Source organism: Microcaecilia unicolor, chromosome 1 (genome assembly GCF_901765095.1).
Source record: "Microcaecilia unicolor chromosome 1, aMicUni1.1, whole genome shotgun sequence".
NCBI lineage: Eukaryota > Metazoa > Chordata > Amphibia > Gymnophiona > Siphonopidae > Microcaecilia > Microcaecilia unicolor.
Genome location: NC_044031.1, coordinates 43628127 through 43648086, shown reverse-complemented (window position 1 = coordinate 43648086; position 19960 = coordinate 43628127). Strand labels below are relative to the sequence as shown.

Here is a 19960-nt window from a genome sequence, read left to right as displayed (position 1 = left end):
AAAACAAAGGCCCACAGGCTTACAGAATGTATCCACTCAAAAGATTCTCACATAATGTCCACCAACTGTCCAATAACGAATCAGAGTGGCAGTACTACATACTGCAGACCACAGAGTAAGATGAAAAAACTGTCCCAAGGAACACATGAAGGCTGAATGATCTGGGCCAGATGGAGAAAGTGGGCCACTACCCACCCCTACCAAGTCTAAAAAGGCCTGTGCCTCCGTAGGAGTGTCATAAAAAAATTGTACATCCCTCATATATCACCTGAAGACAATTGGGTAAAGAAGCACAAAATGAATTTGGTGTTTATAAAGTGTTGAGCACACCAAGCTGAATTCTCGGCGGTAGGACACAACCGCTGCCAAATACTCTTAAAAACACAGAATCTTATGATTATCCATTTGCAAGGTCTTACCAGCACATAAAGTGCAAAGAATTTGCTCTTTATGGGCAAAGTTTAATATCGCAAGATCACCACCTGCGGTCTGGAGCCTTCATGTCCACAAGGTCCCAGACATTGAGCCCGTGCAATCCAGAACGGGCTATGTCAAATACTCAATTGTAAGCTTTAGGAAAGCCAAGACTCCAAATAGTGCAACAAGTCCCCCTCCTGAACACACACTGGAATGCCCACCAAGTGCAAATTATGGCGCCTAGTCCGATTCTCCAGATCTTCAACTTTGTCAGTAAGCGCCTGTAATTGCTTATTCAAGGTACTTTGCTTGGTCTCCACCAGATGCGTGGAGTCCTCCACTATTCCAGTCTGCCGCTCTGCCTAATCCACTTCCAGGCCCAGCGCTCATGGGCATTATCAATTTTATCAAAAAAACTTTAAATTTCCTGAACCACTGCTCCCTTCACTAAAGAAATTATTTCCACGGTCCACTCCAAACTAACCGAAGGGCTTGGCAAGTTTGCATTCAGTGCCATCTTGTTCTCCACAGTGTGGCCCTTGTCCTGTCCTTTGTGCAAAGGTTTTGCAGCCATATAGACAGAAGAAGCGCTCCTTCAAACTCAGGTACCCCAGAGAGTGGTCTCGGTAGGTAGCAGATCAAATCAGGGCGAAAATCCATAGGCTATTTTTTTGTAATATGCAGGCTTTTAGAAGGAAAGTGGGAAGCAGCACTACTCAGTGTCATGGCTCCACCGGAAGTCCATCAAAAGTACTTTTAATGTTACTGAATGAGGCTGGATAGATTGGGACAGTCTGCTCATTTAGTACATTTAGAACAAATATTTTTTTACTCTGTATTTAATTAATCTCTGGAATTTGTTGCTAGAGAATGTAGTTAAAGCAGCTAGCATAGTAGAGTTTAATAAAGGTTTATACAAGTTCCTTGAAAAAAAAAAAAGGTCTATAAACCATTACTAAGATGGATGGGAAAATCCACTGCTTATCTATTTTACTCTTTTGGGATCGCCAGGTATTTCTGACCTGGATTGGCAACTGCTGGAAATAGAATGCTATTTTTGAAGGACTTTTGGTCAGTCCAAGTATGGTGATGCTTATGGTAGATAAGAGACTCTTAAAAAAAAAAAAATGGAGCCAAAGGGCCATGCCAATCCCCTTGGGAGCCCTTTGGAGCAATGAAGGAAGAAATGTTGATGAACTTGGTCGCTGAATTTCTGACTGTGAGTCTGGTGTATCATGGGGAAAAAGAAAGGAAAATCAAAGGATCCTCCAAGTCAAATACTACAGTTGGGTCTTATGGACAAACTAGTAAAAAAGCCCCGTTTCTGATGCAAATGAAACGGGGGCTAGCAAGGTTTTCTTCAGAGTGTGCATGTGGGAGTGTCCCTGCCCTCTGCCCTCTCTCCCTCCCCCTCCCCCCTCGGAGTCCAGTCCTTCAGTGTTAAGTTTCCTGCTTTGCTGTGTTTGTGTTACAGAGAGAGTGAGGGCATCTCTCTCCTCCCCCCTCTGAGTCCTTCACTGTTACAGAGAGAGGGATTTCCTGCTGTGCTGTTTTCCTTCACTCATGGGGAAACCGGATATCTCTGGCGCTTCACACTTCCAGCTGGAGGCTTCATAGAACGTTGGGGTTGCCTTTTATATATATAGATATTTATTTCATAAATTCCAATACTGGTTTCCCTTCAAGAACACACAACACTGAGCTCAGCAGAATGGTCCCCTCCTCCTATGCCTACCACTTCTTTTTTGAATTCCATCTCCCCTGAGGTGGGACTTGCTGTAGAAGCTTCTGGATATGCGCTTAACCGTTGGTTTCTCAACTGGAGACAGTTCAGTTCCGCTTCCTAAACCATGTTCTCCCTGCTGGGGAGTCATCTGATTCAGATATTGCTTCTGAAATTTCTTTGAAAGGTATTTGGAAGGTGGTTACTAGGATTGAATTCAAGCTGGGAGAGACCATGGGGATAGCTATGTCAATTTTAACAAGAAGACAGTCACAAAAATGGAGGATTTGGATAAAAAGTTTTTTGATAGAGAAGAGACTCTAAAAAAAAAAAAAAAAAAATGGAGCCTCATGTTTCCAATATTCAGGATGCTGGCTCTTTAGCGATTAGAGAGAACCTTTTCTACCCATAATGGATTGGAACAGCTTGAAAATTCACTAAGAGCCAGAAATCTGAGATTGTTGAATTTTCCTAGCACAGAATTACTTTTAGCTGAAATTTGCTTTTTAAATATTTTAAAGTGCTATTTTCAGAAGATATAAACATTTCTCAGTTATTATAGTCCCTCTAAGATCCAGGCAGTTGATGTTGTTGAAGGGACATTTGGCTCCTCAGAGGTGTGGCTTTCTTGATTTAACTAATTTTTTTTAGAATCTTCTACAGATTTTCTACTAGAGCCACCCTCCTCATCACATATTCAGTAGAGAAGCGTTGAATGCAAGTGTTGAAATCTTAAGTTTAGGAAAAAAGATTTCCTTTTTTGTGGTCAAAATATCCAGATGTTCCCGGATATGGCACAAGCCACACAGCGGGAAACAGTTTCTGGATTAAAAATTAATTACCCTGTTTACTAACTGTGCTAAGGGCTAGCGTTTTTAGCATGTGCTAAACAGCACGTGCTAAATGCAAAAGACACCCATATATGCCTATGAGTGTTTCTAGCATTTAACACATGCTAATTTTAGCATTCACTAAAAACACTAGTTTACCTTAGTAAACGGTCCTAAAGGTTTTGCAAGTAGGGGGACCCTTTTTTTTTTTTTTTTTTTTTTAAATATTCCCCTGTAAATATTTGATGTCTTGGCAAGGGAATCAATTTGTTTTCATTGATCCCTCTCAGAGTTTTCTGATGACAAAAAAAAGAAAAAAAATGTATATTCATAGGTTTGTTTTTATTATTTACAGCCCGCCTTAATCCAAGGCAGGCAACAAATCAACAAACACAGCTAAAAATACATTCAACAAACTGAGTAAACACAAACACACAGCAAGCAGTAACGTGAGTAAGTCACAGGCAAGTCATGGTAGTTCATAGACTTGGATAACAAAATTCAGCTAGGATATACTGGCTTTTTCTCCAGCCTTAGCCAAAAAGAGAGAGAGAGAGAAATATCTCTTTACTGAGGCCCTGTGAACAGTTATATTTGATAACTTGTGAGTAGTTATATATCCTGAACTTCCCAGATACTATTTAGATAGTAAACAAATGTTTAGATAGTGTTATAATTGATCCATATTTTAGTTACCTGTTATTGTTTTTGCTGATTGCACCTTTTTCTGTTCATTGTTCTAATTTTTCATGACAATAAATATTTTTAGTTTATTGCCCCTGCTTGTCTGGACTGACCAAATATCCTGATGGTTTGTGTGTTGGGTATGTGAGTGCTTCCTAGGAACGATTGGACCACTGGGAGTGTGGCCCCAGTTACCTAGAAATCACTGGGGATAATTTGAGAGCGAGAGACTGGGACCCAGTTGGTGGAAGGAGGGTGCTAATATAGAGCATAAGCCTCAGGTGTAGGAGGACCTGAACTGTGCTGGGGATAGACCCTCTAAATTGGCCACAGGGTAGCCCCAGGTGAGTGACTAGGTGTTCCATGACAGTCAGTGACTTTGTTAATGGAGCAAAAAAATTGTATATAAGAACATAAGAATAGCCATACTGGGTTAGACGAATCGTCCGTCTACCCCAGTATCCTGTTTCCAGCCATAGCCAATACAGGTCACAAGTACCTGTCAGAAACCCAAATAGTAGCAACACTCATTGCTACCAATCCCAGGGCAAGTAGTGGCTTCCCCATGTCTGTGTCAATAGCAAACTAGAACTTGGCCAAACCTTTTTAAAACCCAGATCACTAACCGCTGTTACTACATCTTCTGGCAAAGAGTTCCAGGGCTTAACTATTCATTGACTGAAAAAAATATTTCCTCCTATTTGTTTTAAAAGTATTTCCATGTAACTTCCTTGCGTGTCCCCTAATCTTTGTACTTTTGGAAAGAGTAAAAAAATCGATTCACTTTTCATTTTACACCACTCAGGATTTTGTAAACCTCAGTCATATCTCCCCTCAGCTGTCTCTTTTCCATGATAAAGAGCCCTAACCTCGTTAGACGTTCCTCATATAAGGCTAATTATTTTGGTCACTCTTCTTTGAACCTTTTCTAATTCTGCTGTATCTTTTTTTTTAAATACAGCAACCAGAACTGAATACAGTACTTTAGGTGAGGTTGCACCATGGAGCAATACAGAGGCATTATAGTAATCTCAGTCTTATTTACCATCCCTTTCCTAATAATGCCTAGCATCCTATTTGCTTTTTTGGCTTCCGCCACACATTGGACAGATTTCAGTGTATTATCTACAACCACACCTAGACCTTGTTCTTGGGTGCTGACCCCCAAGGTGGACCCTAGCATCAGGTAACTAGGATTTGGATTGTTTTTCCCAATGTGTTTCTCTTTGCTTTTGCCCACGTTAAATTTCATCTGCCATTTGGATTCCCAGTCTTCCAATTTCCTAAGGTCTTTATGCAGTTTTTCATAGTCTGCATATGTTTTTAACAACCATGAAGTTGTGTCATCTTCATATTTAATCACCTCACTCATCGTTCTGATTTCCATATCATATATATATGTTAAATAGCACTGGTCCCAGTACAGATCCTTGCGGCACTCCACTATTTACCTTCCTTCATTGAGAGAAATGGCCATTTAACCCTCCCCTTTGTTTTCTGTCCAATAACCAATTCCTAATCCACAACAGAACATTGCCTCCTATTCTATGAGTTACTAATTTTCTCAGGAGTCTCTCATGAGGAACTTTTGTCAAAAGCTTTCTGAAAATCTAGATAGACTACATGAACCGGCTCACTTTTATCCACATGTTTATTTATGCCTTCAGAGAAATGAAGCAAATTGGTGAGGTAAAACTTTCCTTAGCTGAACCCATGGTGACTGTCCCATTAAACCATTTTTGTCTATATGCTCCATAATTTTATTCTTTATAATAGATTCCACTATTTTACCTGGCACTGAAGTCAGACTTGCTGGTCTGTAATTTCCCAGATCACCCCTGGATCGGCTTTACGTTGGCCACCCTCCAATCTTCAGGTACTACTGATGATTTTAATGACAGGTTATAAATTACTAACAGCTGATCAATCAGGGCCAGTCTTGGGCCGATGCGACCGAGGCGACCGCATAGGGTCTCACGCTTAGGGGGCCCCGCGCGGCGCGCCTCAACTCTGCCTCCTCCGCTCCATCCCGGTTCGCTCCCACACCAAGCACATGCAGTCTCGGCAGCGGTTTCACCTAAAACAACCGCAGTTCCACAAAGCCAGCAGGACGGTGTCATTTTCAGCAGCAGAACTCACCATCAGCGGGCAGGCTCAGTGCGGCTCCGCCGCTGCCTCCTGGCTCCTCAGCATCTGCATCTCCTTCAGCCTCTTCAGCCACAGCAGCTGCAAGCTCCGGTAGCTAAGCCACTTGCCTGCTGCAGCACAAGACACCCCAACAGGCCTCCTGAGGGACACCCGCACGAAACCAATCACAGCCGTCATTGTCTTCGATTAGACCCAATTGGAGACGAGAATTCAACCACTACCCGCCCCACTGATGAGGTGCCCGTCTATCGGCGTGGGTGTTCCTGCTGGAGGCTCGTGGTCTCTTGAGTCAGAGGTTGTGCAGTTCTTGCAGGAGGGTCAGGCGCTTTATAAGGATCTCATGTTCCTATAGTGTGTGTGTACATTGAATATTCCTTGCAGATAGCCAGACGTGTGGACTGTCGGCAGTGGTAGGAATGGAGAGAGGAGGGCTGTTGGGGAGCTGAGGGTGGACAGGTGGGGGCGGGGCTGGGTAGCACCTCAAACTCGGGGGCTGGCTGGGGCAAGTCAACATGGATGGCAGGGGTGGACAAGGAGGCAAAGGAGAATCGGACATGGAGGGGAGGGCAGGGAAGAGAGGAGAAATCGCTGCTGGACATGGAGGGGAGGACAGGGGCAGAGGAGAAATCACTGGACATGGAGGGGAGGGCAGGGGAGAGGAGAATTGCTGGAGGGGGCAGGGGAGAGGAGATTTGCTAGATATGGATGGAGGAGAGGTCAGGGGAGAGAGGAGAGTTGCTGGACATGGATGGATGGGGGAAGGGCAGGGGAGAGATGAGAGTTGCTGGACATGGATGGATGGAGGGGAGGGAAGACTGGAAGGAGATGCACATGGATGGAGGGGAGGGAAGAGAGGAGAAATCTGGACATAGATGGAGTGGAGGGCAGGGAAGAGAGGAGAAATGGGACTGTGAGCACCGGTGTGGGAGCGTAGCAGAGGAGGCAGAGTTGAGGTGCACCGCGTGGGGCCCCCATAAGCGCGAGGCCCTATGCAGTCGCCTTGGCCTAAGACCGGCCCTGGATGGAGGGGGAGGAAAGTAGATGCACATGGATGGAGGGGAGTGAGGAGAAATGCTGGATATGGATGGAGGGAAAATTGCTGAATTTAAGGGCTGGATCGGAACACTTTGAAGGCAGATGCTGAAACTGGAGAAAGGACAGGGACAGAGCTACAGATGGTAGCAGGACACATAAGGACACAGGAGGATGGTGGACATGGTGAGAGAAAAAATATCAAATGGAAAGAAGATACTGCATAAAACAGAAGACACTGGGACCAAAGCGAATAGAAAAACTAAATGATCAGACAACAAAGGTAGAAAAAAGTATTTTATTCAGAATTTATTAATTGGAATATGTCAGCTTTTGGAAATGTGCATCTGTGATATTTTGCATGTAAGTTTCAATTTTTCTGGTATTGCTGCATGCTGAGTCTGACTTCTTGAGTTAACTTTCCAGTTCAGTATTTTGCCTTCATATCTGTTGTCATGTGTTTTTCATGTGTGATCAAGGTGCAGTATTCTCCTAGCGTGTAGTATTTGCAGCCCTTTTTGTTTTGTTTTTTCACTAGGTTGTGTACTGGTGTTTTAGAGCCCGGTGTAATTACAGTGCTGCCTTTCCACACATAAGGTTGTAGCTCGTCCTGTCCTTGGAATTAGTGCTGCTATGGTTTGGTAAGATTATGAGTGTGTTTTTGCACAAGTTTTTGTATAGTGTTTTGCAGTGGAGAGATTGTGTGTTGGCCTTACTAAGGTGGCACCAAAATATCAGAAAGGGTATAGAGCCTAAATCATGACACACTACCTCTTGAAGGATCTACATATGGTCGTTAATAAAAGGAACTCATTGTGAACACTATCCACCCTAAAAGGGTGTTTTGTGGCTCTACATGAGAATTGTGATATTATGATCCCTTGCTTCATATTGCTGACCGTCTGCATTTTCCATATGGGTGGTATATTGGTGTATTAGGGTCTGTCCAGTGTAATATTTGTTACAGTAAGGTTCTGAGTGTGTTTTTGCATAAATTTGTGCATAGTGTTTTGCAGTTGAGTGATTGTAGTTAATATATGCTTTGAGCAACCACTTCATTCTTTGTTCTGAGAATTGGAACTACTAATTGTAGTGGACTTGAACTGAATAATTTCTGGGGAGGGGGGGGGTTTCATGATAGCATTGTGCTTATTATTTCAATCAGTTTTTCTGTACAAGTTTAGCTTCATTTGTCTTTATTTGAAATTTCACAAATAAAAAATTTTCTAAAAATTGAATAATCTTATCAATGGGGAGGGGCTAGGATGGGGCCCGACCAAATTGATCTGCACAGGGCCCTGCACTTGCTGAGACCGGCCCTGTCAGCAATTTCATGTTTGAGTTCTTTAAATACCCTTCAATGCATGCCATCCAGTCCAGATGATTTACTACTCATTAATTTGTCGATTTGACTCAGTACGTCTTCCAGGTTTGCGGAGATTTCTTTCAATTTCTCCGCATCATCACCCTTGAAAACCATTTCCGGTACAGGTAGATCTCTTACATCTTCTTCTGTAAAGACTGAAGCAAATAATTCATTCAGTCTCTCTGCTATCGCCTTGAACGCCCTTTTTGCTCCTTCATGATCTAACAGTCCCATAGATTCCCTCATAGGCTTTCTGCTTCTGATTTACCTGGAAAAGTTGTTACTGTGAGTTTTTGCCTCAGTGGCAAGTTTCTCTTCATATTCTCATTTAGCCTTATCAGCACTTTGCATCTAACTTGCCAGTGCTTGTTTCTTATTTTCTTTGTTTGGGTCCTTTTTCTAGTCTTTAAAAGTCATTATTTTGTCTCTAATAGCCTCTTTCACTCCACTTTTAACCATGCTGACTTGTCATTTTTCTCTTCTTTCCATCTGCACAAACTCTGTAAGAGAAAAATAATTATGCTTATTTAAAAGGTAGTTAAATGTGTTCAGCTGAAGAGTAAAAAATTACCCAGCTGCTTTATTACATGGAGTTTTTTATACCCAGTGATAGAACCGGGCGAGTGTTACTTCTGTTGTCAATAACCCCGCTCTAAACCTGTGGCAGTTTGCCTCTTGTTTTTGAGGGTTTTTCTCCACTTAAAAGCACTTCTTTTGAAGTTTTGTCCTCTAGAGTCTTTGTATATTTTGAGATCTCCTTAATTCCCAAGGAAGGTTTTTTTTTTTTTTTTTTAACTGGACAGATTGTAGCCACTTTCAGCTCCTCTGGGAAAAAAATCCACCTTTCAAGATGTAATTAGCCATGATAGTAAATGCAGGGACAGATACTGTCTCAGTACTTCCCATTTTTTTGGGACTACAGATATTGCCAACCGATGATGTGTGCCGAGACAATTTGAAATGAGATCGAAATTCTGTTTTCTTCACTTCAAACACATTCTACTGGCAAATAACTACATAGTAACATAGTAGATGACTCTTGTTGGATAAGTATCCAAATTCCGCAGTGGAAGAAAAGATGTAATAATTTGATGAATTTTCCTCTAAAAAAAATGAGTCAAAGTCATCAGGAGCAAATGGACAATAGATTTCCAATGCCTTATGTTCCTGAGTTATGAATAATCAGTCGAAAAAAAGTTCCCTTGGACGATTTAAGGATTCCCCAATTTTCTTTTGATAGAAACAATTCTTCTCGTTTGCTACAGTCAAAATATACTCATTCAATTTTATCATATAACCATAATGCACATCAGGATCTCGAGTACACCTCTATTATGGCTCTATTTGCCATGGCTCATGCCACAATTGATACAATGCAGTACCAAGCCATGGCAAAGGTCCATTACCTGACCTCATGGTATCTGTCTTTCAAGTGTGAATAAAATTAGACTCTAAAATTGACCTCGTATGGCCCAGAGCTTTCCACAAGCTATAGGCAATAAAGACGCCAAACAGAAGGGACTGTGAGTTATGAGAAATCAGCTCTCAATCTTTGATACTCACTTAAAGCAAATAATACAAGATCAGTTATAGCTCTTTTCTCATAGGGAGATCCGACAGCGAAACAAGCATGTCATTTAATCAAGACTCTTCACTAATGAGATCTGCTGTCAGTCTTTTTATATTCTCTTCTTTACATTGATATGTATTAGCTTCAATGATTGGAAATATGCTAGCATATGTTAGTTTCGGCCACAATGACTTTACAAATGACTCTCCTGGCCACAGGTTTCACTCTGCCCCTCTCTAGATTCCGCTTTTCTACACCTGGGCCCCTGTCATCTATCTTTTGTAAGATATCCCTGACCGCATCTTCTCGTTATGGCTTGTCCATTTGGCATTTTTACATCAGCTTTGGCAATTTTACATCAGTGCCAAGTTTCAGTAATTCTTTAGGCTGTCACAACTGTGTTACTGCAATCTGCTGCAATCTTTGAGTCAGACAGGGTCTTATGATTTTTATTGAGGCCTAATTTAACAGAGACAAGCCTCTTGACCTGTTTTTCCCAAAGACAGTTTTACAACAGTTTTCTACAAGGGTCAACTATATCCAGTGCTGTCTGTAAGGATTGATTCTAATGGCTCACCATCACCTCTGATTTTAAAGCAGAAACATCGCTTAACAACGGGAACCATACACCATTAAGGTATAGGGTCCACTTTCGGTCTAATAGTCGTAACTGTGCCAATTGATCTCCCACGTGCCACAGATTGTAACAGTGGAGCATCTAACAATAACATACAATGATAAGTCCAAGCAGTAGGCAACACAATGGTAGAGAACTAATCTAATGGGTCAAGCACAAGGTCTGATATATATGCCCAGCTACATGAATAGATTGGTCCACTACTTGACATAGATAACTGCTGACAATGCACCAAACAATACATGGGAAAATTGCACAATGAGAGATATGGTCAAATTAAATCTTAACATAATCAGATTTACCATCTCTACAGGTAGTATTTTTAACAAATTTTAAAGGAATCAATTAGCTTGCTTTAGTATCATTGAAGGGACAGTACAACAAATGGAAAAGTGTGCATTTCCTAACACTAAAACATCTGCTGACTCAACAAATCCAGCATAGGAGTGGAGGAGTGGTCTAGTGGCTAGAGCATCAGTCTTGCAATCCAGAGGTGGCTGGTTCAAATCCCACTACTTCTCCTTGTGATCTTGGGCAAGTCACTTAACCCTCCATTGCCTCAGGTACAAACTTAGATTGTGAGCCCTCCTGGGACAGAGAAATATCCAGTGTACCTGAATGTAACTCACCTTGAGCTACTACTGAAAAAGGTGTGAGCAAAATCTAAATAAAAAATAGATAGTATGCAGCCACAAACTTTCCCTATAAATCAAGAGCACGCCACACCCCACTTTGAGATCTCTACATACCTAATCCCAAGAATGTTCAAGAGAACAACATCACTTCACCAATACTACGTCCGAAGGTTCCAACCATAACTCAGTAATACATAAGATATCCAGTCCATACTGATTAAAATAGTTTTATTTCTTACTGAATGAGCATTTATAAGGCCCACTTTTCAGTAGCTTTAACTTTTCCATCAGTCCTGCAGATGTGATTGGGACAGCAGTCAACATCTTGCTCATTTTAACAGCAGGGACTATCCCTGAGGTAGAAGTTCATAATGACCTTGTCCACTTATCACTGAGATTCTACACATACATAGTAATGACAGCAACTAGTACTCAGTCCACCCAAAGGAGCACTTTTGTCGGTGCGACTGTATCGGCACACTCCTTCCTGCATGAGTCTCCTGCACTTCACCTGCACCATTAGTGATGTCACCAGTAGGTGGGGCTAGCTGTGATTCAGCTGGACTCACAATGATGGTGAAATCATGGAACAATCAATAGAGAATCTACAAAGCGTGGAGAACTCAAAGAAGACCCACAGATACTTTGTAAAACAAACAGAAAAGTGGGCACAAAACCAGGAGTCCCAGAGACTGGATCACAGTAAAGCTAAAACCAAATTTTATTAATTAGTATATTTGACTCGACACAACCGTTGTGTTTCGGCCAAAAGGCCTGCATCAGGAGTCTAAATACTAAAGTAGACAGCTAATGATGATCCAGAATAAGAAATACTGGCGCATAGTCTATAAATGGTCTTAAAAAAGACCTTTGTATCGAATCGTGGAACGGATCACTTGCCAGTATTTCTTATTCTGGATCATCATTAGCTGTCTACTTTAGTATTTAGACTCCTGATGCAGGCCTTTTGGCCGAAACACAACGGTTGTGTCGAGTCAAATATACTAATTAATAAAATTTGGTTTTAGCTTTACTGTGATCCAGTCTCTGGGACTCCTGGTTTTGAGCCCACTTTTCTGTTTGAAATCAGGGAACAACCCACCAAGGATGATCCAGTCTCAGAAGAGCCTCTTTTCACCATAGCACGACTGCCACAATTCTGGTTTTCCTATTTAGCATAGGAGATTAGATAGGTCCAGAATACGAATGTATCACCAGATATTTTAGTTTATCTTAATATTTCACTATTTCTTTCTCCCTTCCCATGATAGGGGTTAAGTACACCTAATTGCTATTGTAAAAATTGATGTTTCTATTTCTTTTTCCTATGTATGTGTTCTTGCTATGGGTATTTTATTCTTGAAACTATAAAAACCTTAATTTAAAAAAAAAAAAAAAATGAACCCATAAGCGTTGCTTACTGGGACAGGCAGGCCAAAAAGTCAGCCCAGTATCCTGTTTCCAACAGTGGCCAATCCAGGTCACAAGTACCTGGCATTATACCAAAAGGGTAAAACAGATTTTTATTTTTCCTACGGTGCAAAGTCCTGTTTAATTTGAGTTTTGCTCAGATAGTGCAGTGGGCTAAGCTGGTCTCTTTTCTTTTGCCACATTAGTCTCTTTATTGATTTGTTACTTTTTCCTGATTGTGCCTTTAGGTGCGATCCTTTGCTTTCTGCCTGGCTGGCAAGAGATCAGAGGAGTTAAGCAACTGTTGGAGGAGAGACTGGCTTTGCAGATGGACAAGTACCTTATCTTACCAGGTGAGAGTAGAACCTCTGCAATTCTAGAAGAAAGGTAAGAGAGCCTAGTGGGGGCCTGAAGAGACAACTGATTCTAGGTGATACTACTTGATGTGTGTGCTAGATGAAAACAGACAGTGAATTTGAAACTGTGTTCTCTTTGTTCTTAGGATGGTCAGGTAGAAGGCTAGTAACTTTCTGATTTCATGAGCAAGGGCTACAAAACCTGAGCTGACCAGGACTTTGAGAATATAAAACAGGGGTTCTCATCTGAATCTCAATTCAAACACTAATTGATTTTGAGTTGAACTTCAGAGAAGAAATGCATATGAGATTCAAGTGTCACATTTTCACAGTATATTCTTTAGCAGTGTAAAGATAAATTCATAAGAGACCGTGGTTGGGGCTTGTGGATTCTGTGGTTGGGGAGTAGGGATCTATTGCTTTGTTTTGCAAGCAAGGTGTGTGATTTATTGGGAGAGCTTACAGGCACCATAGATGGCAGGAGGTATTCGGGGGCCCTTTTTCTAGCGAACAGGGTGCCACATCTGATGTACAGGGCTGGGTGATGCTGAGGTTGAAAGCTAATGGTATGTGCTTTTACCTGGTTTTCTATTGTTTCCAGTACATTCTCACGTTCCCATGATGGACCAACAGTCTATCTTCCATCAGCCACCACCCAATGTCAGAAAAATAGTTCTGGCCACAAACATTGCAGAGACATCTATCACCATTGATGATATTGTCCATGTGGTGGACAGTGGATTCCAGAAGGAGCAGCGCTTTGATCTGAAGACAAAGGTATTAGCCTTATGTGCTTTAAGAGTAAGGGTAATGGGATTTGATATACCGCCTCTCTGTGGTACAGTGAAAGCAGTTTACATTTTTTATATTCAGGTACTTTCTCTATCCCTAATGGGCTCACAATCTAAGTTTTTGTACCTGGGGCAGTTGTGGGTTAAGTGACTTGCCCGTATGAACATAAGAATAGCTGTACTGGGTCACACCAATGATCCATTTAGCCCAGTATCCTTCCAGCAAGTGCCAATCCAGGTCACAAGAACCTGGCAGAAACTCAAATAGCAGTAACATTCCATGCTACCAAACCCAGGGCAAGCAGTGTTTCCCCCCCATGTCTATCTCAATAGCAGACTATGGGCTTTCCTTCCAGGAACTCGTCCAAACCTTTTTTTAAACCGCTGTTACCACATCCTTTCACAAAGAGTTCCAGAGCTTAACTATTGGTTGACTGAAAAATTATTTCCTCTTATTTGTTTTTAAAAGTATTACCATGTAACTTCCTTGAGTGTCTCCTAGTCTTTGTACTTTTGGAACGAGTAAAAAAATTGATTTACTTCTACTTGCTCTGCACCACTCAGGATTTTGTAGACTTCAATCATATCTCCCTTCATCCTTATCTTTTCCAAGCTGAGGAGCCCAAACCTCTTTAGCTTTTCCTTATACGACAGGAGTTCCATCCCCTTTTATCATTTTGGTCGCTCTTCTTTGAGCTTTTTCTAGTTCCGCAGTCTCTTTTTTGAGATACGGCGACCAGAACTGAATGCAGTACTCAAGGTGAGGTTGCACCATGGAGTGATACAGAGGCGTTATAGTATTTTTGGACTTATTCACTATCTCTTTCCTAATAATTCCTAGTACTGTGTTTGCTTTTTTTGGCTTCCGCCGCACATTGGACAGATTTCAGCATATTATCTACAACTACACCTAGATCTTTTTTTTGGGTGCAGACCCCCAAGGTGGACCCTAGCATCAGGTATCTTTGATTCAGATTATTCTTTCTAGTGTGCATCACCCTACATTGATCCACATTAAATTTCATCTGCCATTTGGATTCCCAGTCTTCCAATTTCCCAAGGTCGTGCTGCAATATTTCACAGTCCGCACGTGTTTTAACAACCTTGAATAGTTTTGGGTCATATGCAAATTTAATCACCTCACTCGTCATTCCCATTTCCATATCATTCATAAATATGTTAAATAGGACCGGTCCCCCTTGGAGACTGGTTCTTGGCGTGAGATGATTATACCTGGAGACGGTTGGAAAGTCAATATTATGCACCTTGCCATTTTCACTTCCTTTTACAGGCTCCCAGCAAGTCGCTTCCACCTGATTTGCGTTCCAGTATATTAGTGCTCCCTATGCGAAATCTTTGGAAAGATATGATGCAGATGTTTGGCCTGAGTCAATGCACCTCGGATCTTCTTCCTATTCAGGGTAATTTGTTGTTCCGGCCGGGCTCGGAGAATGATTTTTTTCAGATATGGGCGCGACACGGGATAACTAGGTTGGAGCATGTGCTGAGCCAGCAAGGTTTAATGTTGAATTTGGGGGCACTGGGGTTAGGTTATGATATGGGAGGTGTTTTTGCCTATGCCCAGTTGAAACATTATGTAGATTCATTGGAGAAAGAGGCTCTGGGCACTGTCGCCTTCTGAGACAGTTCTTTCATTCGGTACAGAGTGAGCGTCTTTCTATTTCTGGGTTGCATAAGGTGTTAGGGAAGTTTCTAGTGCCCAAGGATCGAGAGCTTATTCAACAGAGGTGGGCATGAGACTTGGAGAGGCCACATATCATAGAATGTTGGGTGTTATTAGGAAGGGTATGGAGTCCAGGTGTGCGGATGTTATAATGCCATTGTATCGCTCCATGGTGCGACCGCACCTGGAGTATTGTGTTCAGTACTGGTCTCCGTATCTCAAAAAAGATATAGTAGAATTGGAAAAGGTACAGCGAAGGGCGACGAAAATGATAGTGGGGATGGGACGACTTTCCTATGAAGAGAGGCTGAGAAGGCTAGGGCTTTTCAGCTTGGAGAAGAGACGGCTGAGGGGAGATATGATAGAAGTGTATAAAATAATGAGTGGAATGGATCGGGTGGATGTGAAGCGACTGTTCACGCTATCCAAAAATACTAGGACTAGAGGGCATGAGTTGAAGCTACAGTGTGGTAAATTTAAAACGAATCGGAGAAAATGTTTCTTCACCCAACGTGTAATTAGACTCTGGAATTCGTTGCCGGAGAACGTGGTACGGGCGGTTAGCTTGACGGAGTTTAAAAAGGGGTTAGATAGATTCCTAAAGGACAAGTCCATAGACCGCTATTAAATGGACTTGGAAAAATTCCGCATTTTTAGGTATAACTTGTCTGGAATGTTTTTACGTTTGGGGAGCGTGCCAGGTGCCCTTGACCTGGATTGGCCACTGTCGGTGACAGGATGCTGGGCTAGATGGACCTTTGGTCTTTCCCAGTATGGCACTACTTATGTACTTAGACTTTGATGTTTTGACAGCCAGAATACCAAGTCTGACGGGCAATGCAGGACTTAGAGAGTGCCAATATCGTATCTTACATAGGGCCTATCTAACAAAGGCTCAGGTATTTAGAATGGGGGGGATATCCACGCCTTTATGTGGCAAGTGTGGGAGGGCTCCGGGATCTCTTTTTCATTGTTTGTGGAGCTGTTATAAGGTGAAACATTTTTGGGACTCCATTGCTCAATATCTGGCAGATCTTTTGAACTCGAGAGTCATGTGCTCCCCGATGGGAATTTTGTTGGACAAATATGAGGCCTTCCTTCTACAAGGTGGTTCGGCCCGCCAGTTGGTACGGAAAGCCTGCTTGATTGGCAAGAGGCTAATAATGAGCCAGTGGGTGGCGGAGACCTCTCCAGATTTCTGGCACTGGCGAAATAAATTGCATGAGTTCATGTTGTTTGAGAGGAGAGGTGTGGGCAGCTCCCCTGGGCGGCGGAGGCGGTTTCTAGATATTTGGGGGCCATATATTCAGAGCTTGTCTCCTAAAGGGCGGAGTTTAGTGGTGAATTCACTTTAGGTATACTTTGAGGTAGGGCTATCCATTGTTGTACGGAGTTGGGGGTTCGGGTATCTCTCAGCAGGGGGAGGGGGTAGATAGGGGGGAGAGGGGGAAGGTTTCAGTGTTTGTTTACTGCTATAAATTTTTGATAAAATTTATTCTTCCTTATGGGACTTAGTGTGAGGTGGGAGTTCGGTGTGGGATAGGGGGGAATAGATGAGTTACTAGTTTACTGTTCTAGCGTGATGGAAGGGGGAGGGGATTTTATAATATAATAATAAAATATTGATGATAATGTCGCATGTTAGGTTTTCGAGATGTGAATCAGTCAACTAATATGGTATAAGTTGTGTTCTTGGTACTGTTGTCCGTGTAATATCATTAATAAAAATTGCTGAAACATAAGTAAGGGAGGTGGGGGGAGGGAAGCAGTTCAGGACAGGGGTAATAGTAAGCAATGCACAACAAGAGTTACTATTTGAATTCAATATTTTATTTAGAAGTTCATTTAACAACAAAGATATAAACATTATGTTCACAGTAACAACGGTTTGAGGGGAAGGGAGAGAAAATGGGGGGGGGGGGGGACCTTAATGATCTATGCATATAAGTATGTTATGTTATTTAAGCAATCATATATCGAAATGTCTGTCCATGTGTAGCATGCTGAACCATCAATAAAAACTGTTGAAACATAAATAGCACCGGTCCCAGTACTGATCCCTGCGACACTCCACTATTCACCTTCCTCCATTGAGAGAAATAACCATTCAAACCTGCCCTCTGTTTTCTGTCCAATAACCAATTCCTAATCCACACCAGAACGTTGCCTCCTATCCCGTGACTCTCTAATTTTCTCAGGAGTCTCTCATGAAGAACTTTATCAAAAGCTTTCTGAAAATCTACATACACATCACCAGCTCGCCTTTATCCACATGTTTATTCACGCCTTCTAAGAAATGAAGCAAATTGGTGAGGCAAGACTTCCCTTGGCTGAACCTATGCTGACTCTGTCCCATTAAACCATGTTTGTGTTCCGTAATTTTATTCTTTATAATAGTTTTCACTATTTTCCCTGTCACTTAAGTCTGTGCTCATTGGTCAGTAATTTCCCGGATCACCCCTGGAATCCTTTTTAAAAATCGGCGTCACATTGACTACCCTCTAATCTTCAGGTACTACGAACAATTTTAGCGACAGGTTACATATTACTAACTTTAGATCAGCTATTTCATGCTTGAGTTCTTTGAGTACCCTTGGGTGTATGCTATCCAGTCCAGGTGATTTACTACTCTTTAATTTGTCAATTTGGCTCAGTACATCTTCCAGGTTCTCAGAGATCTTTCAGTTCCTCCACATCACCCTTGAAAACCATTTCCAGTATAGGCAGATCTCTTACATCTTCTGCCATAAAGACCAAAGCAAAGAATTCATTCAGTTTCTCTGCTATGGCCTTGTCCTTCCCGAGTGCCCCTTTTTTTCCTTCATGATCTAATGGTCCCATGAATTCCCTCACAGGCTTTCTGCTTCTGATGTACCTAAAAAAGTTGTGAGTTTTAGCCTGTGCGGCAAGTTTCTCTTCATATTCTCTTTTAGTCTTCTTTATTAATGCTTTGCATCTGACTTGCCAGTGCTTATGTTGCTTCTTATTTTGTTCATTTGGGTCCTTTTTCCATTCTTTGAAAGACGTTCTTTTGGCTGTAATAACCTCTTTCACTTCACCTTTTAACCATGCAGGCTGTCGTTTTCCTTCTTTCCATAATTGCAAATATGTGGAATGCATCTGGTGTAGGCTTCCAAGATGCCTGATTTAGTGTCCTAACCTTTGCAGCCAATCCATGTAGCTTCTTTTAACCATTTTCCTCATTTTATTATAGTTGCCCTTTCAAAAATTAAATGCAGCTACAGTAGATTTCTTTTATGTGTTCATCCCAGATAGTAGTTCAAACTTGATCATGTTATGGTTGCTGTTTTCCAGGGGACTCAACACTGCTACCTCTCGCACTATGCCCTGCACGCCATCAAGGACCAGATCCAAAATGGCTCCCCCTGTTGTTGGTTCCTAGACCAGTTGCTTCAAAAAGCAGTCGTTTATTACATCTAGAAATTTTATCTCCCTGGCACTCCCTAATGTAACATTTATTCAGTCAACATTGAGGTAATTGAAACCACCCATTATTATAGTGTTGCCCAAATTGCTAGCTTTCCTATTCTACACGCTGCTTTGCAGTTAATGGGGATAATTTATATCCTTACTCTGTTCTCCCATTGAACACTCCTGGCTTTCTATCACCATTATTGAAACTTCTCTGTCGGGGTTCCCTAAAGATCCTGTTTTAATAGCATCCTTCAGGGATACTCCACACTGAACCTTGTGCTTCTGGGTGACTGTCAACTCCCTTCCCCTCCTCCCATTTTAGTTTAAAAGCTGCTCTATCTCCTTTGTAAACGTTAGCACCAGCAGCCTGGTTCCAACCCGGTTAAGGCGGAGCCCATCCTTTCGGAACAGACTCCCCGTCCCACAAAATCACCACACCAACCCACCCAGATATCAAAATACACCTCGGACACTACCCTATCTAACACCTTCTTCTCTAATTCCTCACCCAATCTCTGCTTATTACTGATTGTATCTAAGATCCTGTCATGACTATGTCAGAACAACACTCTGTAAGCCACATTGAGCCTGCAAATAGGTGGGATAATGTGAGGTACAAATGCAATAAATAAAATAAATTCCCATCCCTGCTTACCCCTTTATCTCTTCGTGGTCTCTTAAATCTAGACATGGAAATATACCTCCACCATAGAGGATAAAGCTCAAAATGGAAAGATGTTCCACCTTCAGTTCCTTATCCCCAGTAATTTGGAACCCTTGATCTTTTAGGGTCGGAATTCCTACTATAAAATTTTAAAGCTGGGGTGAAAAGCTTGCTGTCTGCCTTGCATACAAGCATTACTAAGGGATTTGGCTTTGAGGGAGCCCCCCCCCCCCCCCCCCCCCCCGATAAAAGTACATAGATAATTTGTAACCATATCGTAGTGGTAGCCCACCAAAGCAGAAAAGGTTTGAGGCTTGCTAAAAGTGACCATAGGAATAGCGTGTGGAGAAGTGGATCCAAGGTCTCCAAGTTTAAAGCTTTCTGTTCTGACTACTATACCTTAGTACTCAAAATGCCTGCTTCCAAACATCAGTTACTGGATGGATTCTGGCATCATAGCAGTCACTTTATATTCATAGAGATGTGCTGTGATTAATTGTCTGGACAACTTTTGGAGATCCTGACATCTGTGATTGTCCTAAGAAAACATATGAGCATGTCCTTATACACAAATGTAG

General features: G+C 42.0%; 1 protein-coding gene across 2 annotated transcripts in view; it reads left to right on the top strand.

The window, feature by feature from the left end:
• The window catches only part of DHX30 (DExH-box helicase 30), a 176616-nt gene that overhangs the window by 80405 nt on the left and 76251 nt on the right, over window positions 1–19960 (top strand). For both annotated transcript variants that reach the window (XM_030196609.1, XM_030196598.1), the window contains 2 exons: window positions 12701–12805; window positions 13410–13585. In XM_030196609.1, the coding sequence (XP_030052469.1) occupies window positions 12701–12805; window positions 13410–13585 (281 nt within the window). The remainder of the gene's footprint in view (window positions 1–12700; window positions 12806–13409; window positions 13586–19960) is intronic.